This window comes from Columba livia, chromosome 5, assembly GCF_036013475.1.
Source record: "Columba livia isolate bColLiv1 breed racing homer chromosome 5, bColLiv1.pat.W.v2, whole genome shotgun sequence".
Classification (NCBI taxonomy): Eukaryota; Metazoa; Chordata; class Aves; order Columbiformes; family Columbidae; genus Columba; species Columba livia.
In genome coordinates, this window is record NC_088606.1 from 54,035,382 (window position 1) to 54,054,352 (window position 18,971).

Consider the following 18,971-nt stretch of genomic DNA (forward strand, 5'->3'; position numbering starts at 1 on the left):
TACTTGGATTTCTGTCAGGCAGTTGGCTAGACAGTGTATGCCATTCTGATCAGGAAATTATAATGATACAAAATGACAATAACAAACCCTACAAAATGAAAAAGCCATTAAAAAAATTACAAACTGGCTGCAAGAGGTCCTATAAATATCACTGTAAATTGAAGTCTTTATCAAATATGTGTGTTCGCAGTGGAGTTACTAGTATTAAAAAACCAAAAAATCTGGCCTGTTTGTCTAGTTTGGGAGGGCAGACAGCAGGCAGGTCAGCTTTGCCAAGTGTGGGGTCAGACGTACTGGCAGGAGGAATGCAGGTGGGAGTGACAGGAGGAGGGATTTGCCTCTGGTCAGGCAGGAGCATCTTTGAAAGGTGTGAGAGCTGGGCTGGACGTCATCAGAATTTGATTTGTGGCATTGCGGTGTGGCCCAAAGGGTTAATTCTATTATTGAGGCAAGTGCTTGTTAGGAAGGTATGCTGGGATCAGCCTATGCTTCTTTTATGCTGTGTCCAGTATGGGATTGATTTAAACAATTCAAGAACAGTAAGAAGAAACAGCCTGAAACCTATGAAAAAGATTGAAACACTGGAGAAAAACCAAAACCTTATGCTGGAATACGGAAGGAATGTAATCTAGCCTCTGTTTGATGAGACCTATCTTGATTTCTGTTGATTAAAGGAGGAATAGATATGATGGGTTCACAACATGAGTGAGCGAGAAGATATACAATGAGAGTAATCAAACTAATGGGCAGTTTTGGGATGCTTGATGGCTTGGGTTCTGTGGTGTTTGGGGTTTTTTTGTTTGTGTTTTTTGTTTGTTTAATAGCTGGAATTATCTAAATCAAAATATCTTGTATGAAACAGCGTCTGTTCGAGAGAGATGTTTTCTTCACATTAGAAAACTAACAGACCTGCAATTGTCTCATCTTCATTGGATATCATGGTAGCTTTTAATATTTCAGTAAGATCCGTAATGCTTCTTGTGCAAAGCAAATCAGCTCTTGTGTAGTTCCTTTGGAAAAGTAAGATGTCTTATAATGAAAGAGGGGAGTTTTGCCTTTTTTTTCAAAACAAACAAACCAAACAAAGTAATACAGATATAGATGTCATCCCTAGTAAAGGAACATCAGCCCCTTGCTGCTTATTCCACTCCAGGATACTCTAGAGTACAGCATTGGTTCAGGCACAGTGCTGTGGAGCCTTCTTAGCAGAATTTCCTCGGTTCTAGCAGTGTGAAAACCTGATGGACATGTGGAATTGGGCTGCTAGGTGGGGCTGTAGGGAGCTGAACTGACGGGGTCTTCCTGGAATGAAGAGGAGTAATTTTGCTACTACTAGGAATAGTCATATAGGCTGCTCCTAACTAGCACATTGTATAAGGCTTGATTTTGAAATATCGATGCTCTGCTATTAGTTTCCACTGTTTTGAGGAATAAATAACTGGGTCTTCAGCAGGATTTGGGCTTTTTTTTATATGTTCTTGTTACTTTTGTTAGGTGAAGACTTTTGGTCTTTCTTTTGATGGGTACTTGCCCCTTTTTCCTGAGAGTATCAGCATGAAACTGCAAGATATAATTGGTCTGTGAAAAGATGACAATACCGTCTCCCTCTTTAAAGCGGTCTAATTTCTTGGGTTTTGGGTTGCTGTTACATATTGAACAGATATTTCTGGTGAGTCATCTGCAGTGATGCTGGATAGTTCCCCCGAGAGGTTCCACGTAATTTAGAATCTATCTGTATATGTGAACAGTCTAAATTATTACTTTTGGCATCCAGAAAGATTTATTATGCTGTACCTGACCACAATAAATTTTATCTGTTTCAGTCTTGCCCATTTACCAAGTTTTATTAGCTTCTTCTGGACGTTTGATTCATTCACAATCCCTTAATTTCAAGAACTTTAAATGAATTCACATTGCAAGACTTCCACTATCCATCCTACTTCCTTTGTGGGCAGTTTTCAATAATGTGTGTGATGTCTTCAACACAAATAGAGCAAGATATTCCACTAGGTTGAAAATAAGACCTCTTCTCAAACAAACAAGTGAGAATTGCCGCATCATAGATTACACGCATTTGCAGTCAGTGTGCAAGTGGATGTGAGCAATGAAAGCTTTTCAAAATTTGTTCTATTAAAGCTTTTTTTTTTTTGCCTTTTTTTTTTTTTAATTCCGGAAGGTATCACAGTATCACAGTATGTTTGGGATTGGAAGGGACCTCAGAAGATCATCTAGTCCAATCCCCCTGCTGGAGCAGGAACGCCTAGGTGAGGTTGCACAGGAAGGCATCCAGGTGGGTTTTGAATGTCTCCAGAGAAGGAGACTCCACAACCCCCCTGGGCAGCCTGTTCCAGTGTCTGTCACCTTTACTGAGAAGAAGTTTCTTCTCAAATTTAAGTGGAACCTCTTGTGTTCCAGTTTGAGCCCATTGCCCCTTGTTCTATCCTTGGTTGTCACCGAGAAGAGCCTGGCTCCATCCTTGTGACACTCACCCTTTATGTATTTATAAACATTAAGGAGGTCACCCCTCAGTCTCCTCCAGGCTTAAAGAGACCCAGCTCCCTCAGCCTTTCTTCATAAGGGAGATCCTCCACTCCCTTAATCATCTTTGTTGCCCTACGCTGGACTCTCTCCAGCAGTTCCCTGATGATTGATGTTGGGTGATATCCACTGCCAGTCATGGATTACTAAACAGAGAGTGTTATTGTGTGAGTTTTTGGGGAGAAAAGGTTGTACTCTTTTTATTTTCTTGCAAGTGTGTTCACAGCATGTATTGACAAGTTCTGTGGATAAATTAGTATGCATTTAGCTGGTCTTGTGAAACCACTCTTTTCACAGTTAGGCTTGAATGGTATTGTGATGGTTATAGTATCTGCATCATTGTTTCAAACTGAAAAAAAGTTGTCATGTTTAAAAATGGGTCAAAAGAAAAATTGTTCCACAGTGTGAATTAAATGACCGGTCAGTGCATCCTTTGGCACGTGAGGTGGGACACATCTCTCGGCTTACTCCGCCCCTGCAGCATTTGCTCTGCTGGCAAGACTGAAGGCCTTTGGAGTTGAGCAGCCTGATGTGTTCATGGAGAAAAGAAGAAAAGGTGGTTTGAAACTGATGTGCTAGTACTGGTGTGAAAGAATTGTGCCTCGAAGGTAGTGAAGACTGAAAGGAGTGCATATTGTGCAAGAGAGATGGTGCATAAGAGAAATGCCTTGTAATTAGGCAGCTGCTAGGTCAAAATAAACTGAAATGAATGTGTGGTTTTAAAGAAGAACTCAGCTGAGATGAATGAATGCTTCTCCTGAATGAGAACAGATGGAGGTCCTTTGGTGGGCTGCCGGCTCGCCTGGCGTGGTCCAGCCGCAGTGCACGGACCAGCCTCCGAGAGAGCAGACGTGCGCTGACCTCGCTCCAGTGGAGCAGCACCCAGCCTCTGTGACTTTTTCTTCTGTCTGCTCTCGTCCTACAGCTGTTTTCTTGACAAATGGATGGTTTTTTGGGAGAATGCACCCTGGCTATAATTTTATTTAAAAAAGTTCAAGTTAGAACTTTGAAGACTTTATGATAATTCTGCTTTTTAATAAAAATGCCTTTTTATAGAGTAGAGTCACTTGTAGAGTCACTTCAGGCATGTTTATTTTCCTAATTCTTCCTTTGTGACTGACATTAAGACTGTCTCTGTTTGAGTCCTTACAAATGATATCCTTACTTTCCCAAAAAAACTTTTCTATTCATCTTTGTGTTGGACTCTTAGCAAGTTTACATTTTATTTATTTCCAGCAAGCTTGCTGCAGGGTGCTGTACTGTTACCAAGTGCTGCAGAAAGAGAGAATCCAACACTGAAGAGCAGAGTTACATGACACCCTAAAGGCATAAGCACCATTTATTTGGAGAGGTAAAGGATCGGACAGTCAGCAAAATTCATGGCTTGATGTTTTTCTACAAGGCTAACCCTTACGGAAGCTGCATGCCTGCAGCTCTGCTGGAAAGTAAATGAACCAAGAAGATTCTGTCCTCAAGTTGAGGTCATTAGTGTATGGAAAACGTGTGTTTTTTTCCTCTGATGTTTATTTTGTCATATTTTAGGAGGAGTTCTTAATGTGCTAGTGTTCTTTTCAGCGCAAATTAGGTTGATAACATTTTTAAGTGCATTTATGTGGGAGAAAGAGAGACAGTGAGGGTTGTGCTGGAAATGAGGCAAAGATTTGCATTCTTGAACAGCTAATAGTTATCTTGAATAATGTTTCCCAAAGGCATTGGTACCAATGAGGGATGCCTCAAGTGATATTACACAGTAGTGGTTCTGTGCTTTCAGTAACCTGCTTATTTCTTTCGAAGGATATAAAATATTTTGGAGATCAAGCAGCATTTTTCTTCTCTTCAGTGATAGTGTATTTATGAACTGCCAGTTTATGCAAGAGTAGTGCTTGCAGCGGTCAACAGGGCTAGCAGTGAAATGAAAGGTCAATCCAGTTAGTGCATGACAGCTTCCTTGAACATTGAGTAATTTCTCTGAAAATTAGTCTTCCCACATCCTAATGCTGGGTGAAGAAGAACTGAGACATTCAAAATTCTATCATAAACTTGGATGCATTGCTGGAAGAAGCAAAAAAAGCCTCTGCACTTTGCAATAGGAGTAGTATTCCTTAATGACATTATTGATAATATTCTTCTGACAATACTGCCGGGTGTTTTGGATGCAATTTTTAACGAAGGATAGTGGAGGTGAAGAGCATGTGAAAGAAGAAAAATACTGTAAGTGGGTTTTAAAAAAAACCACAAGATAGAAAAAGAAGAATTATAGAGAGTCAGCAAAGTCAGAGCTCACATCGGTGGGGCCAGTTCCCTCTGGGACATGTGGCTGGACAGGGCTCAGCAGGTGAAGGCTTCTGGCTTGAGGCAGCGCGGCCATGGCCACGCCATCAGCACTTACCTCCTTCAAGAACAGTGTCTGCCTCTTCGCAATATCCAAGCAGAATTGCCAGACAGTCAGCTGTTAGAGGGTATGAACTTTATAAGCAGTGCTGTTTTTTCCTTCCAGTTCTACAAAAACACAAGGCTTGTGCTGTTGTATAATCTTGTAGGCTGTATACGCCGAGTTCTCTGTGTTATTTTTTTTTATGTAGAAGAATTGTAATAACACCATGGTTAGGGGAGAGCCAAGTTCCCATAATGTATACTTTTGATTACTCTGATTCTCTCCAGCTTCACTGAATATTCTAGGAATTATTCCAAGTGGATTAAAAATGATGGACTGTTTTGCCACAAGGAAAGAGATGTGAAGCCCAGATTATTTTGAAAAACTTAGAACTGCAGTTATGCATCCACAAAAGGACCTTGGGAATAGTTGTTTAAGTAGAATTTGATGTTTTGTTGCCAAATAATATGTGCTGTCATGACTTTTATTCTAAGCCTATAAAATGTTGGGTAACGATGATATGTACTTCAACAGAATGTTTGCCTGCAATCATTGTTTAATAGAAGTATTTATTTCATTAAGTTCACGGTACTAGAAATTAGCACTTTCAGATAGGTAATGATGACATTTTAATGCTATAATGAATATTTTTCTTGTTGCTGTTTGTGTGTAAAATAGCATAGGAAGAAACGACAGGCACCCAAGGTTTTTGGCGTGCTACAAGCTACAATTCTTGACCTGAAAACATCAGAATAATCTGATGGTAAGGATGTGTGCGTTGATAGTAGTCAGATGAGTGTATAATGAGGCTTTGAAACTTTTATTTCTGTGGTTTTGATTTTCATTTCATTTCATTTCTTCTGTCCAAGCGGTGTTTGTTGCTGGCCTCAAATGAAGAGCAAACTAGTTGTAGTCCCCAAAGCCAGCCTAAATAGTTTGGAAGGTATTCATCTTAGTGCTTCTAATTTAACTTAGGAAAGAGAGGCACTGAGACGGTAAGGAGCTGGGAATTGTGAATGAAACAACCTAAATCAAAATCATTTTAAGAAAAATGGTGAAGAAGTTCCCTTGGGTAAAAACTGTGCATCTGCTGAAGTCCATGTTCATCTAGTTTGTATTTGGATGTGGATAGAGATATCTGTAATGTTAGTGAGGATTTGGCCTTGTGGGATTTACACTGCACAGACGTATGCTTGGGAGTACGTACACATTAACAGTCAGGGCTGATGTTATTGACAATTTCTTTATCAATCAGAAGGGATACTTTAATCTTAATTTTCACAAAATACTGAGGAAGGATCCTGTTACAGGAAACCAGCTGGGATTGAATGACCATGACTTGGTTCTTTTTATAAAGGATGAAAGGATAATCAAAAATTGGGTTGTGGCTCAGGTCTTGATTGCAGAAATTGAAAATTTTGACAGACTAGTGAGGCTGAGGGATATGAAAGTGACAGAGCGTGATTTTCCTGGAATGAAAGATGCTAATGCTTTCTGAACCCCAAGGAAGGGAAGGGAGCTGAAGAAGGATATAAGAACTAATTGGAAAATCTTCAGGCAATGGAGAAGAGCCAGCTGACCTTGCTGACTTGTGAAGATTTTTATCACCCTTGTCTTGGCTACATTCTTGTCATTCTATACTCAAACCTAATCTCACTGGGTTTTCTTACTGGGATCTCAGCAACTTTTGTGCTGTGCTAGAGTCATCTGATGATGAGGATATTTTGTTGGTGGACATGGATCTTACTTGGGCCAGCCAGTCAGCCTCAGTTTGACGCAAACGGTAGAAATCTAAGTTTTTCAATGTCACCACGCTTGTCTTGCGAGTAGATTTTGTGGGTGCACATGGGCTGTTGTGATGTAAACCTTCCGTGGAAATGCTGGCTGCTTTAAAAAGTAGCTTTTCTTTCCTCCTTTTATTTCCATCCCCTATGCCTGACTCTTTAATGATAGCATTATGTGGTTGTGGTACTTCCTACCTGATATTAAAAGACTGCTTGGTTTTTGGTGTGTGGGGTTTTTTTGTTTGTTTGTGTGTGTTTTGTTTTGGTTGGTTGTTTTTTTTGGTGGTGGTGTTTTTCTGGAGGAGGTTTCTTGTTGCTTTGAAATTACAGCTGTTTCCATCTACTGCAAGCACCCGAGGCCCACGCTGCACCAGCTGAACTGGAGAAGTGCGACTGCACCCTGTCATCCACGAGAAGCCGCTCCTGAATTGTGCTGCTCAGACAGGGGGTGGGTAGCGTAGCAGTTTCTCATGTATGGTCACTGCCATAGAGAGGGAATGCGTGCAAAGACTTGTATATGTGCTAGTTATGGTACAGAGGGTGTAAAGGCAAGATCTTGGAGTTGGCCAGCTGGCTTTCTGGTGGCTGTAAGGCAACTGGCAGGTCAGGATATTGAATGATTGGAGAAGGGATGCTGAAATGGTGTGTGGAGAAGCGAGGGAGATGCTGCATGGGGAAAATGCATCTTGTGTCTTGTGCTACAAGTGAGGCAGGCTTGGGGTTCTTTTCAGGCAGGGAAGGCATAGATCATAACTCTGGAAGCTATAGAGAGCTGTAAAATCTCTCTTTTGGAAGCTTACTGCATCCTGTCAATGTCTTAGTGCTTCATCTCCTTCTCCATGCTTGCACAGGCCCACATACATGGCACATGAGCTTTTTGGTCCAGTGTGTCTCAAGGAGGAATGTTTTTGTCCAGGCCTTAGTACACAGACTTCAGTTTAAATTCTGTTGTCAATTTTTTTGCTATAGTGTAAAATAAAACTACATACAAACTAAAAAGCCAATCACACAACAAAAAATCCACTTTCAGTAGAAGTTTAGGTTATTAGCTTGATGAAAAATGGAAATGTCCTGTGATCTGTAGGACATTGGGCCTCTCACTTTTCAACTGATGCAGCCAATGGCTCAGAACAGATTCAATGTGCTGTTCTTGGTGCAGTTGTACTGGTTTGCTACTAACGTGTTGCTTTAAAGACTACTTAGGCTTGTGCTTGCCAAGCAATGAGACTAGGTTAGCAAGCTGCTTTCTTTTCAATCAGGAGTCAAATGATCTAGAAGAGGAACAGAGAGTTCCCAGTGAAGGACCATTGGAAGCAGGACAGCTTTGCTAATTAAATTCCTTTTATTTTTATTTTATTTTTTCATTACCAGAAGAGTTCTGCATACAGATGTAGTTGGGCAGAGTGTGTCAAACAGTACAAATCATTGTTATGATACATTAATCAAGGGCATGGAAGAACAGCTCTAGGAGAGCAGATTCCTCTGTCTTACGTAAGCTTTGATCTGCAGTCTCTCAATCACCTTGTCTCCTTCTTTTAGGACTTATGATCCCAGAAGGAATAAACTTTGCCATCTTCTGGCCCTGGCAATCTCCTTACAGTGAATTTTGTCAAAAGACATGAGATTCTATGGCTAAAGGCAAATACAAAGTCCTGGGTGAAAGTACTTAAGTGCTTTAAGAAGTGATGGAGGCCTCTATATCCTTGAATGTTTTGGAAAGTAATTGCGCTGTAGGGAATTAACCTGAACTCATAGTGCAGTAAACCAAAAATAAATGGCGTTGAGGTCCTTTTGCTGTTCTAGCTAAGTACTCTGATGTTCAGATACTTATGAATTTTCATTCTGCAATCACCCTTGTGAGTCCAGCTCTCCGTGCCTCTTCCTTGCAACCCCCTGTGCTGTCCTGTCCCCTCAGCACTGGGCTGCTTTGCCTCAGTTGTGACTCAGTCTTTTTCCTGATGGGTTGCACAACAGATCCTCAGTCTGAGCCATGGGAGTACAGAAGGAAAAGAAATAATAGCCTTGTGGCCAAGGTACTAGCTTAAAACTTGTATTTTTATAGGCTTTGTCAGACTTCTTCCATTATAGTGCTTGGAAGTCCCTTAGGGGATAGTTGGCAAAAGATATTTGTCTCTTAATTACTTTTTGGATCAATGGGAGATCGTATGTCTAAATATCCTCATGAGTTTTATTCTGTATATGTTTATTTACTGTCTACAAAGGAGAGAACAGCACTTTCTTACCTGATAGGACTGTAGGGGAGCAAGAGGAGGGATTGCTGTTCTTCAGAAAGATCTCTATCGCAGAGGAATAGAGGGAGGTGCTCTGTATTTACCCTAAACTCTCCTCTGAACCGTCTTCCCCGATAACACCTTCTGATAACCTTCTCTTCCTAATATGCATACATATATTATGTAAGCACAGATTTTCTTATATATATACACACACATATCTGTGAATGGATATATAATACATATTAAGCATGTTTTTAATTTTTTTCATACTTCACATATTTTAAATATATAAAAATATTTTAATCTTAACTTTATCTATCTTGTACAACCCACTGCTTTTACATTCAATCGATTAATTTTTGTTAGGTGTGGGCCACAGGCACATCTGCAGGCTGCAGAAAGATGTTGGTGTTTTGCCCGGTGTTAGTGGTTGCTTTGCTAAAATCTTTCCTCACCATTCATGCAGCTTATGCCCTGACTATTTATGATTAATAAAATGCTGGGCCCTTGGCTGCTTCCCACCACATGTGTTAAACCTGGATGGATGGATCTGAACTGCAGCCGTCACCAGGTAGAAAACAGCTTGCTAACACACAATTTAAGGGAAGAAACAAACAATTTATGTATGGTTGAAAGGACATGGATAATAAGGTAAATGAGTTCTGAGCAAAATGGTCCCTAAGCATTCTTTTCCTGTCTCACAGGCATTCGTAAAGTGCTTTGAGATCATTTATATAGAGATCACAATATCCTTGCAAAACTATTCTCAAATTTTCCTCTAAACAGAGCAGAAACTTTAATATGAATTGTTTCTGCGTGGGGGCTCATGTTTCTTTAGGCTCACAGAATACTTCACTCACTAGCAGTTGCTCTGATTTGTCTTTAAGATTAGTGATTTTTCTTCTTCAATTAAAACAGAATGTAAAAATATTGCCCCATTAGAAAGCATTCTTGTGTGTTTATAAGTACCCTTGAACATACTTATCCACTGGGAGCACGCAGATAGATGTCTGTTGGAATTTAATTTCTCTGCAGCACGTTGGGGGTGGGGACAGAAGAGAAGTAGCCAGAAAATGATGGTTGCTGCAGTAAATACCAGGCTTCTCCAAGTGACCTGCACTGACTGCAGAGCTTATTACATCTAATGTAAGCATAAAACATCTGTTTAGCAATGCCGTTCTCTGCCCTGTCTGTAATTGTACCAGCAAATTATGTGTTCTTTGCTGATTGTTGCCTATTGTGGGGAGTCATGAAGAAAAGGAGGTGTCACATTTTAAAGCTTACTGTAAAAAAGATGTTATGAAATACCTGCAAGGCAGCACTGCTTATGAAGCAGAGGCAACCTTGCTTCACCTCGGTGCTGTGGTCCTTCTGAGCTCTGCAGTCAGAGGTGTGCAGGCCAGCAGGAACCCTGCGGCTGGACGGTGTAGCCTGTAGCAAGCAGCACAGATGCTGAGTAAGTCCCTTAAGGGCCTTTTTTATTTGGGGGTTCCTACAAAGTCTGTGTTGTCAGGTGGTGACACGTGGCAATAAGGCAGAAGTGGTGAACCTCGTGCTCTCAATCCAGCAAATTCTTTGGAGTGCAGAACTGCTGCTGGTACGCGGCGTGCGCCGTCCTTGCTCTGGGCTGTCGCACGTGAATCCAGGGCATTGCCTTCAGCAGATTGCTGTTTTGCTTGATTTCAGTCATCGTTGGCAAAGCTAACACTTCCACTGGGGTGGCTTTTACCCACCCCAAAGAGGTGCAGCAGCACTTGTAATTTGTGCTTTGCAGTAGCTTTTACCCCATCAGGCTCCAGAGCTGCAGCGAGTAGATCTGCACTACGTGTTGGCCACGAGTGGCACCCGTGGGGGCAGCTCCCCAGAGCTGCTGGGTCTGCGTAATATGGCAGCTCCTGGTCTGGTTGTACCCACTGCCGTTTGGCTGACGCCCTTACAAGCAGATGAGCTGGCTAGTGGGTGGCTCTGCGTGGTGGGCAGGGTAACCGCTGTGTGAGTAGGGTGCAGAGCTTTTTGAGGTCACCGGTATTCTTTTATCTGGCTTGCCGTTTCTGTAGCTGCTGCTATCAGATATAGGAAAAAAATGCTTCTTTGTCAGGAGATGTGTTACATTCTAAACAACACCTTGTTTGGGTGTGTGTGCTTTCTTTTTTTCCTTTTTAAATGTAGTGTTTCTGAGGGGGATCCTGGCAGCAATTACGAGCCACCAGCCTGAGCAGTTCTTTTGTACCAATGCTTTTGAATCAGTGCCTGTGTTAGTGTATTTCCTAGGGAAGTAGCTGAGGTAGGATTATTCACACCTCACATAAAATTTATTTTATTAGCAGCAGCTTCAGTATATCCAACTTTCAGCACTTGGTGAAGATGCAGAATTTGTTTTTTGCTAGAAAGCCGTTGTGTGTTTTTCCGTGTGTGGATCTTGTTTCCATGGCGCCAACCTTTAAACTCGAGAAGCATTGCTGCAGAGCGTTAACCACTGAATTTGCATTAGCAACCAGCCCTGCTCCTGTGCAGGGCTCTGATGTGTGGCGAGGACAATGATACAGGTCATGGCGATGATTTATGCATTTGAGCAGTCAGGGCTTAAAGCTTAGCCTGTCTGCAATATTGTGAAATAGAAGATGCAGCCCCGCCAGTGCCCTTGCAAAGGTATTGCTTTCCCTGCTGCTGCATCTTGATTTTTCTGAAGATGAGTCCATCCCAGAGTAGGCTGTGACTTGAATTATTTTTCTTGCCCTGTTTTCCTAAGTGCTTTAATGTCTTGGCAGAGCACCTCTGTCCTAAAGAGCCTGTTTTGTCATCTTTACCATTGTTGCATTAGGATGTTATTGACCAGCTGTTTTCATGTCACAGTTGTGGTGCAGGTACATGGTGAGCAGTAGTGATTGCAGTGGTTGTTTGTAACACAATTGCTCCAGCTGGTGTGTGCATCAGCTTTGGGTATCTGTTCTCTGGTAAATGGCCAAGCACAGTGAGCTGGGTACAAGGACTGTTTTGTAAACTTCTATGGTTTTATGTTATGCAGATGTTGAGATGATTGCAGCCGTTTCTCTGTGAAAACTATAAAGTTATGCATGCACAAACCATATAAAATTTTGATGGTATGGACTTTTAAAAAAAATATATTTGTGTTTTTTATTTTTATCATTGCAAATGTACTTTTAAGAAGCAGAAGAATGTGCTTATTTTATGCAGCTCAGTAGTACGTGTAATTGACAACTAGGTGTAAGACAATGAACTGGTTACAGGATTTTGAGGGGATTGCTTGTGTGTCAAATGTGAAATTTAGGGCACTCAGCAGAGTAACCTTGTGTAAGATGATGTGTGCGTTATATCAGACAATTAATCATGCCAGCAGCGACGTTGCAAAATAATTCAATGGGAGAGACAGGCCCTTGCAGTAGAGCAGCAGGCTGCTGTCAGTGCTTGTGTTACCCTTGTTTCTGAAGAACTTGTGAAAGCTTACTGAGTGGTACTAGGTGATATATGCTAAAGCAACTTAAACATCTGACGTGTTCAAAACAGCTGCAAAGAAAAAAAAAATATAGCCTGAATATGGGTTTGCTTTGAAAAGAAATTCATAAGTGATTTCCGTCACTAATGAGCTTGTGAGAAAATGTTTGCATTGGTTTCTTTACTTTGGCATCTTTTAAAAATTAAACCAGCCTGATGCTAATAGAAGAGTTGAGTTCTATGGTATTTTTAATCCATTCTAGACAAATTACCATAGGGATCATATCACTTTAGGTTCATCACACTGAGCCTGTACACTTACCATAGGGATCATCTGGTAATACAGCAGAGATGAGAGAAATTTAGATTTTCATCACTCTTTTGATTCCCAGATGTGTCTCTGTGGCCCTGATCTTGCAAAGATTTAACCTGCATTTGCTCTGTGCCCTCGAATGGTCTTGCTGCATCAAGTGCATCTTGTCAAGGGTGTGATTTCATTTTTTTCAGAATCGTGGCCAGCCTTGCTCCTAAAAACTGAAATGTCAGGGGTGACTGCATTTTGAAAAGAAAATGCGTGTTCATTAACAAAACAAACATACATACCCCCCCTGCCATCAAGCCCCTAAGTGAGACTACAAATGAAATTTCATTTAAAAGTCAGAGCACTTCAACCTTGATTTTGCATCCTACAAATTGCAGTTGTTTGTTTCAGGTTAATTTTTAATTTCCTGTCATAATTGTGGTTGTCTTTCTAGTGGTAAGCGGGTTCTCTTTATTCATTCTTATGTCTTTTTCAGATTGCGTGTGGCTCAGAGCATAATCTGGCAGTAGTTGGTAAGTACTTATATTTTATATCAAATCCTCTCACCCTTAAGTAGCACGAGATGAAAGAAAAATATGCATATCAAACATACTGAGTGATTAAGGGCATTGTGTGCAGCTGAAAGGAGGAAAAGAACATATAGATCTAGGGGAAAGAAGAAGAGACACTGGTAGCATAAGTGGTGATGTTGAAAAGGTGCCCTTGTTGACCAGCCCCTGTAAGCAGAGAGGGGTTGATGGATCTAACAGCAAAATACATTTGCAAAGTGCTACGGCCTGTTTTAGAATGGAGCTATTGCAACAATTCAAGCTGTAGACTCAGAATAGCATCTAAGCTTTGAAGCTGGTCAAACGTATCTTTGTTTAACATAGAAATTTCCAATGAAAAGAAAAAATCCTGGGTCTTTTGTTGTTTCGAGCTTAGAGAATCTTCAAAATGTCAGTCAATGGTAGTCAGGTTTTCTAGTGCATCTTAGTATAATGCAGCTGTTGTTATAATGATGAAAGTACTAGGATGCTAATGTCAGTGGAAAAATTGAATTTTGTGTATTAATTCCAGGAACAATTAGATTTTTGCTTTCATGTGAGGAGTTGACAACTGGAGTTTGATACCATTGATGCTATTTACAATGACATGTTTAACAACATTTTAAACTGTAGATTTTCAGGTGCTTTATAAAGGAGGTCAGCATAATTATCCCCATTTAACAGACAAGTTGAGACAGATGAAGAAAGGAATTCTATGCTAATAAGAGCTGGAAATTAAACAGTCTTCTAAGTTTCAGTCCAGCACTCCATCCACATAGACATTTTTGATTGCCATGACTGATGTGTTGAGATGTTATGTGAAGAATTTCCTTGATTTTCTTGAGTGTGATATGACAGGTGTGGAGAAACAAGCTATTTGGCATCCAGTCTGCATTTTATGTCCTATCAGTTTCATTAAGTAGCCACAGAGATGGTGTTCTGTATATGTAGTATATTTCCATATATGCTGTAGTATATTTTCTTATTATCCTTCGACAATTAAACCTTGTAGCAAACTTGTTGGGTTCTGCTTAATTGATAGCTGGCTTTAAGAAAAGATTCTCCATTTAGTTTCTCCCTACTTGTTCAGTGTTCACATACCCGTATTGTTAAACTGGTGCTTCTGAATGTTGACTGAAGAGCAATCTGAACAATCGCTTTGTGTCTCTTGCTGAACTGATGAAGTAAAAGTGTGTAAAAGTGAAGTAAAAGTAAAAGCAGATTCCTCCAGTGTGCATGAAAGCAAAGCATTGGGTTTGAACAACCTTCTCTCTCCTTCTGTCCTTTTAAGCCTTCTAGGCAGAAATCTGGGGAAAAAAAAATGGGCAGGAGAAAGAAATTCTAGAAGTAAGTTACAGCAAACTAAGACCTTTAAATGTGTAATGTACATCATATGCCAGTCTAAGCTGTATGCTACACTGATCGAGTTCAATGGGAAAATTATCATTGCTGGAAGCTAGTTGACTTTATTTTAAGGCAACAGAGATGTGATGTTACCTATTTTTTTTTTTTTTTAACTGAAGAACTATGATACATTTTATGCCTGAAATTAATTTTAACATGTGCTTTTAAAGGTTGACTTTTTAGAACATTTTGTGGTAGGGTTTCTCCAGTCACTCTTCATTCAAAGCTGTCAACTGTTATACTCCTTAAAGATATCACACAGATTTCTGCAAATAGGTCTGATTGATTGTACAATTTTCTAATAACTTATCATTCGAGCAGAGTTTATTTAGGACAACTGTATCATCAGTTCTTTCTTAATTGGTAAATGCTTGAGTGATTGACTCTTATATCGAGCTTGAGCTATTTCAGTCTGAAAGGTAAACAGAAAAGCAAGTCTTTAACAATTCAATTTACCACTTCTGGTTTTATGTACAAATGTATTTGTGCTTTTTTTTGTTGCATCATCTTTTAGATAGAAACATTTTTAAGACAGAGAGGCTAGACTTATGAGTCACTTCACAAATGCTGAAGTTGTGTTCCAATCATCTTGCTGATGATACAAACTGATTTGTAGGGCTAGCAAGCAGTTAGTTTTTTTCATGTTAGTTTTTATAGTCTGCATCCATTTGTACGGTTCAGTTATTTGAATTCTCTTGTTTTCTTCTACTGAAGTCAGTGCAAAATTTGGCTGTTCACTGTGATGGCACAGACTCCTTTTGCACGGGTAAATTGGAAGAAATTCACTTTTTAGTTGATCATGAGGTAAATGTTTCATATAAGGGAAAAGGAGGTGTGAGATGTCTCCAAATATACCGATGTTTCTATACTTAAAGTAATAATTAGTACATGAAAAAATGTAAACATTCTCACTTCCAGCTGTTGGTGAAAACACTTTTTTTCATTGTGATTTGGGGTTGTCCTGTGATACTAATTCTAAAATTTGCAAATACTATAATAATTTTCATGTTGGTATGAGCTTTCACTTGAAAATTAAAATCCTTGCCTAATAAGAAAAAACCTTGTGCTTTTAATCTCAATCAAAGATTAATTGTCATGGGAGGCAGCCTATTTTTGATTGGAAAAAAAGGAATAGTTATTTAATATAAATGTTGGATAACATCTCACATCTGAAAACCATCTTCCAACACTGTAAACTGTGTATGTCCGTATTGAGAACAACCAAGGCTGGCTTTTCAACCCAAGTGTGGTAGCTGTGCTGTGTCGCACTGAATTTTGTGATTTTAAGACAGAATCTTTGGGTGACTGAAATACATAATTAAGCTAAATCACTGTGACAAAACTGAATTTTTCCAGGCTTGGAGTCTATAGTGTTTTCAATGCTGAGAAAGTAAGGAGGTTTGATTCTTACCCTAAAAAGCATGTGATTTAAAATTATATTTATGGCAAAGGCTCTTATCAAGTTTGTACCTGCTCCCCAGGTAGACTTTGATCCTCCTTTTTTTAAAAACAGAATAGTTATCCTTGAAGAGAACACTTAGCATGCCACATGCAGCTCATGCAATGTTACAACTTAAATAATCAAGCAATATTGAGTATGCAGAAGCAGAGTTGTTATAAAATGTTTGCATGTCTTGACTGTGCTGCAACCACAGGACACTGGACATGATGCTTTGAAGAGCCTCCAAATCCAAATGGCTTATTTTAATAGAAACTCAGAAATTTTATTCAAGCCTTCTTGAAGTAGTAAAAAAAAAACAACAACAAAAAATCCTTACAAGGATGCCCCTTCTATAGTCTGGCTCCCCCAAACCTTGGAAAAGCATAATAACTCTTTTTGATCTTGCTTTTAGCCATTCACTCAACCTGTATAAACCAATAAGGATCTTCTGAAAGAAAGATGCTGGAGGGATGTGTAGGGAGAAGTACTTGTTTAAAAACAGTTTTAAAAGCTTCTCAGTGTCAATTAAAGTCCATCTTTAAAGCAACCTTCGAAGGGGAATTTGGGTTCCCTTCACTGCATGTTTACAAGCAGTTATTTCTTAGCTGGTCTGTGCAAGCCTACAGCAGTGCAGTGGCTGACACAAAATCTGATTGGTGATTCTTCTGCTTATGTGATGGGTAACTTGGCCATTTCAAATGTTTTTGTGTGCTTGGAAGAGAAGGACATAGACCTCTCAAGTAAATATCTTCTGGTATGGTGTTTTGAAGGGGAAAAGTGCTTGGACAAGTAGTCCAAATGGCTATTCCTTGCACCTTCATAGTCAGCGTGGTGAATTCTGACTTCTGCTCAGGGCTGTGTTATGTTTTTGCGTGGTGAATTTAAAACCTCCTTCAACGAGATGCTCCCCAAATCCCAGTTTTGGTACCACTGTGCAGTGACCCCCCCACAGGGGCACTGAGGGTGCAGGTGAGGATCGTGCACCAGCGTTCACCGGATGTTGGGCTTTATGTCACTGTGCAGTTACTCCCCTGACACTTGTCTCTGTCTCCTCTGGACTTCTTTTCTTTTCAAGTTAGCTACTTAGCATTGCTTTTTGCCCGTGAGTAATGGTAGTAGAGAGGGCACTGTGTAACTAACGTTACAAAACCCGAATCAAATGAAAAAACAACACACTGAAAAAAACCCCACAAGCCCCAAATGCCCAAGCTGGCCACCCAATCATAAGCATCTTTTGCCCGTGGAAGCACAATTGACGTATGAGGAGATAAGTCCCTGTCTTATCACATTGAGCTCCATTTCAGTGTGTTCAATGCAGCAGCATTTTCATACAACATTTAAAAAAACACTTTACAACTTTTTGCTAAATAACAGGGCCTTCCAGAAAAGGGTTAGATTTGTCTCCTGTTGCCTTTTTTGTTTGCTGTATTTTAGAACGTGTGGTATGTTTCAAGATTCTGTCTTTTCTGTAGCTCAGGTGCGACCACTGCTGTAAATATCACAGCATGGGCATTCATATCCCTCTGAAGCTGCAGTTCATCCCGTTGGAGAGTAATCAGCAATACTGAATTGAATGGAAGAATAGTAGAGGAAATTGGGACAAAACATCTCCCTGCTCAAATGGCAGGTTGTGCTTCAAATGCTCTGAACTAAAGTTTGTAGTAGTGTTAGAGGAGCAGTAAAATTATTAGTATTATTACTATTCCATGATTTGTTACAATTTGCTCATTATGTTCTTATGCTGATAGAATGTAGCAATTGAGCTGGAAAATAAATGCAATCAAAGTGATCCCAAACTTAGGGACCTGGTGATACGCATCCTAAAATGGTGGTGGTGTCAATGGCATCCCAAACCCTTTGTTTCCACATTTTGTAATAGGAAGCTGAAGGGTTCTTACGTGGGAACCACTTAATTAACGAGGTCACGCTCGTTTAGTGAAGTTCCATGATTACAACTGAATTGTTGTATAAAGCATCAGGTGAGGAAGCACGGTAACAGATTATGAAAGGCGTATTTCTCTGGCAGAGTGAGCACCACTGGGGAGAGGAGCCTCTGCGGGCTGATGGACGGGTCTCTGCGTCACGCTGACAGCGTTATTTAGATGTTCACAGCAACCCCGTGGAGCTGCAGATGTAGTCATGTGTCTGACATTGGCTCCTGGGGGACTCAGCGGTCTGTCATAAAGAGAAAAATCATAAATTCTCGCTTTTCATATTGCTGTGGTATTTGGAGGAATCTGCAGCACACGCAGCGGAGGGCACTGGTGTTCAGGAAGGAGCCTCAGTCTGCTCCTCTGTTGCTTTATTTATTATGCATGAAAACTCCCCGCGCAGCGCGGGTCTCTGTTGTAAAGCTTTCCTGGCAGAGCAGCAAGGAGTCGTGTTGCAGCACTAATCACATTCGCTGCTTATTAAAGGGCACCTGCAGGACTTCGAGTAACTATCCCTGTCGTCATTTCCATGGGGGTTATACGTCGGCCTTCTACATTTGTTCTCTCGCAGAGCCATTTTGTATTTTATTTAGCTCTTATGTGCCTTTAACTGTTCAAATAGCTCTCTGAAATATAAACCGCAGTGGTTATATTAATTGTGAAAAAGCAGCCTTGCTCTCATCATTAACGGAGCACCTGAGTGCTGTCTGCATAGCTGGATACAGACCTGACACCACAGCTTTCCTGTCACCTTTAGATACCTGTGAGCCCTAACAGTGCCATTCAAGTGTCTTTTCGCTTTCTGTTTCTTTTCCATAGACTATTTCATGCTCTGGGCAAACTAATTGTTCCTCTGGTAAGACAGAAGCTGAATTTTTCGTTGTTGTTGTTATTTTAATGAAATTACCCTCACAAAATCTGATCCTCAGGTCTCTTTGAGCTTCTTTTCCAAGGGCTAATGGA

At 40.4% G+C, this 18,971-nt stretch overlaps 1 protein-coding gene across 28 annotated transcripts in view; it reads left to right on the plus strand.

Annotated features, from left to right (window-relative positions):
• The window catches only part of SERGEF (secretion regulating guanine nucleotide exchange factor), a 156,821-nt gene that overhangs the window by 76,241 nt on the left and 61,609 nt on the right, over positions 1-18,971 (plus strand). For 26 of the 28 annotated variants that reach the window (XR_010473090.1, XR_010473082.1, XR_010473081.1 and 23 more), the window contains one exon: positions 13,181-13,217. The exons of the other annotated variants lie outside the window; for them this stretch is intronic. Coding sequence is in view for 9 of the 26 variants with exons in the window: in XM_065065251.1 (XP_064921323.1) it covers positions 13,181-13,217 (37 nt within the window). In the remaining 17 variants the exon portion in view is untranslated. Of the gene's footprint in view, positions 1-13,180; positions 13,218-18,971 lie in introns of those variants that run through there. 28 annotated transcript variants of the gene reach the window in all.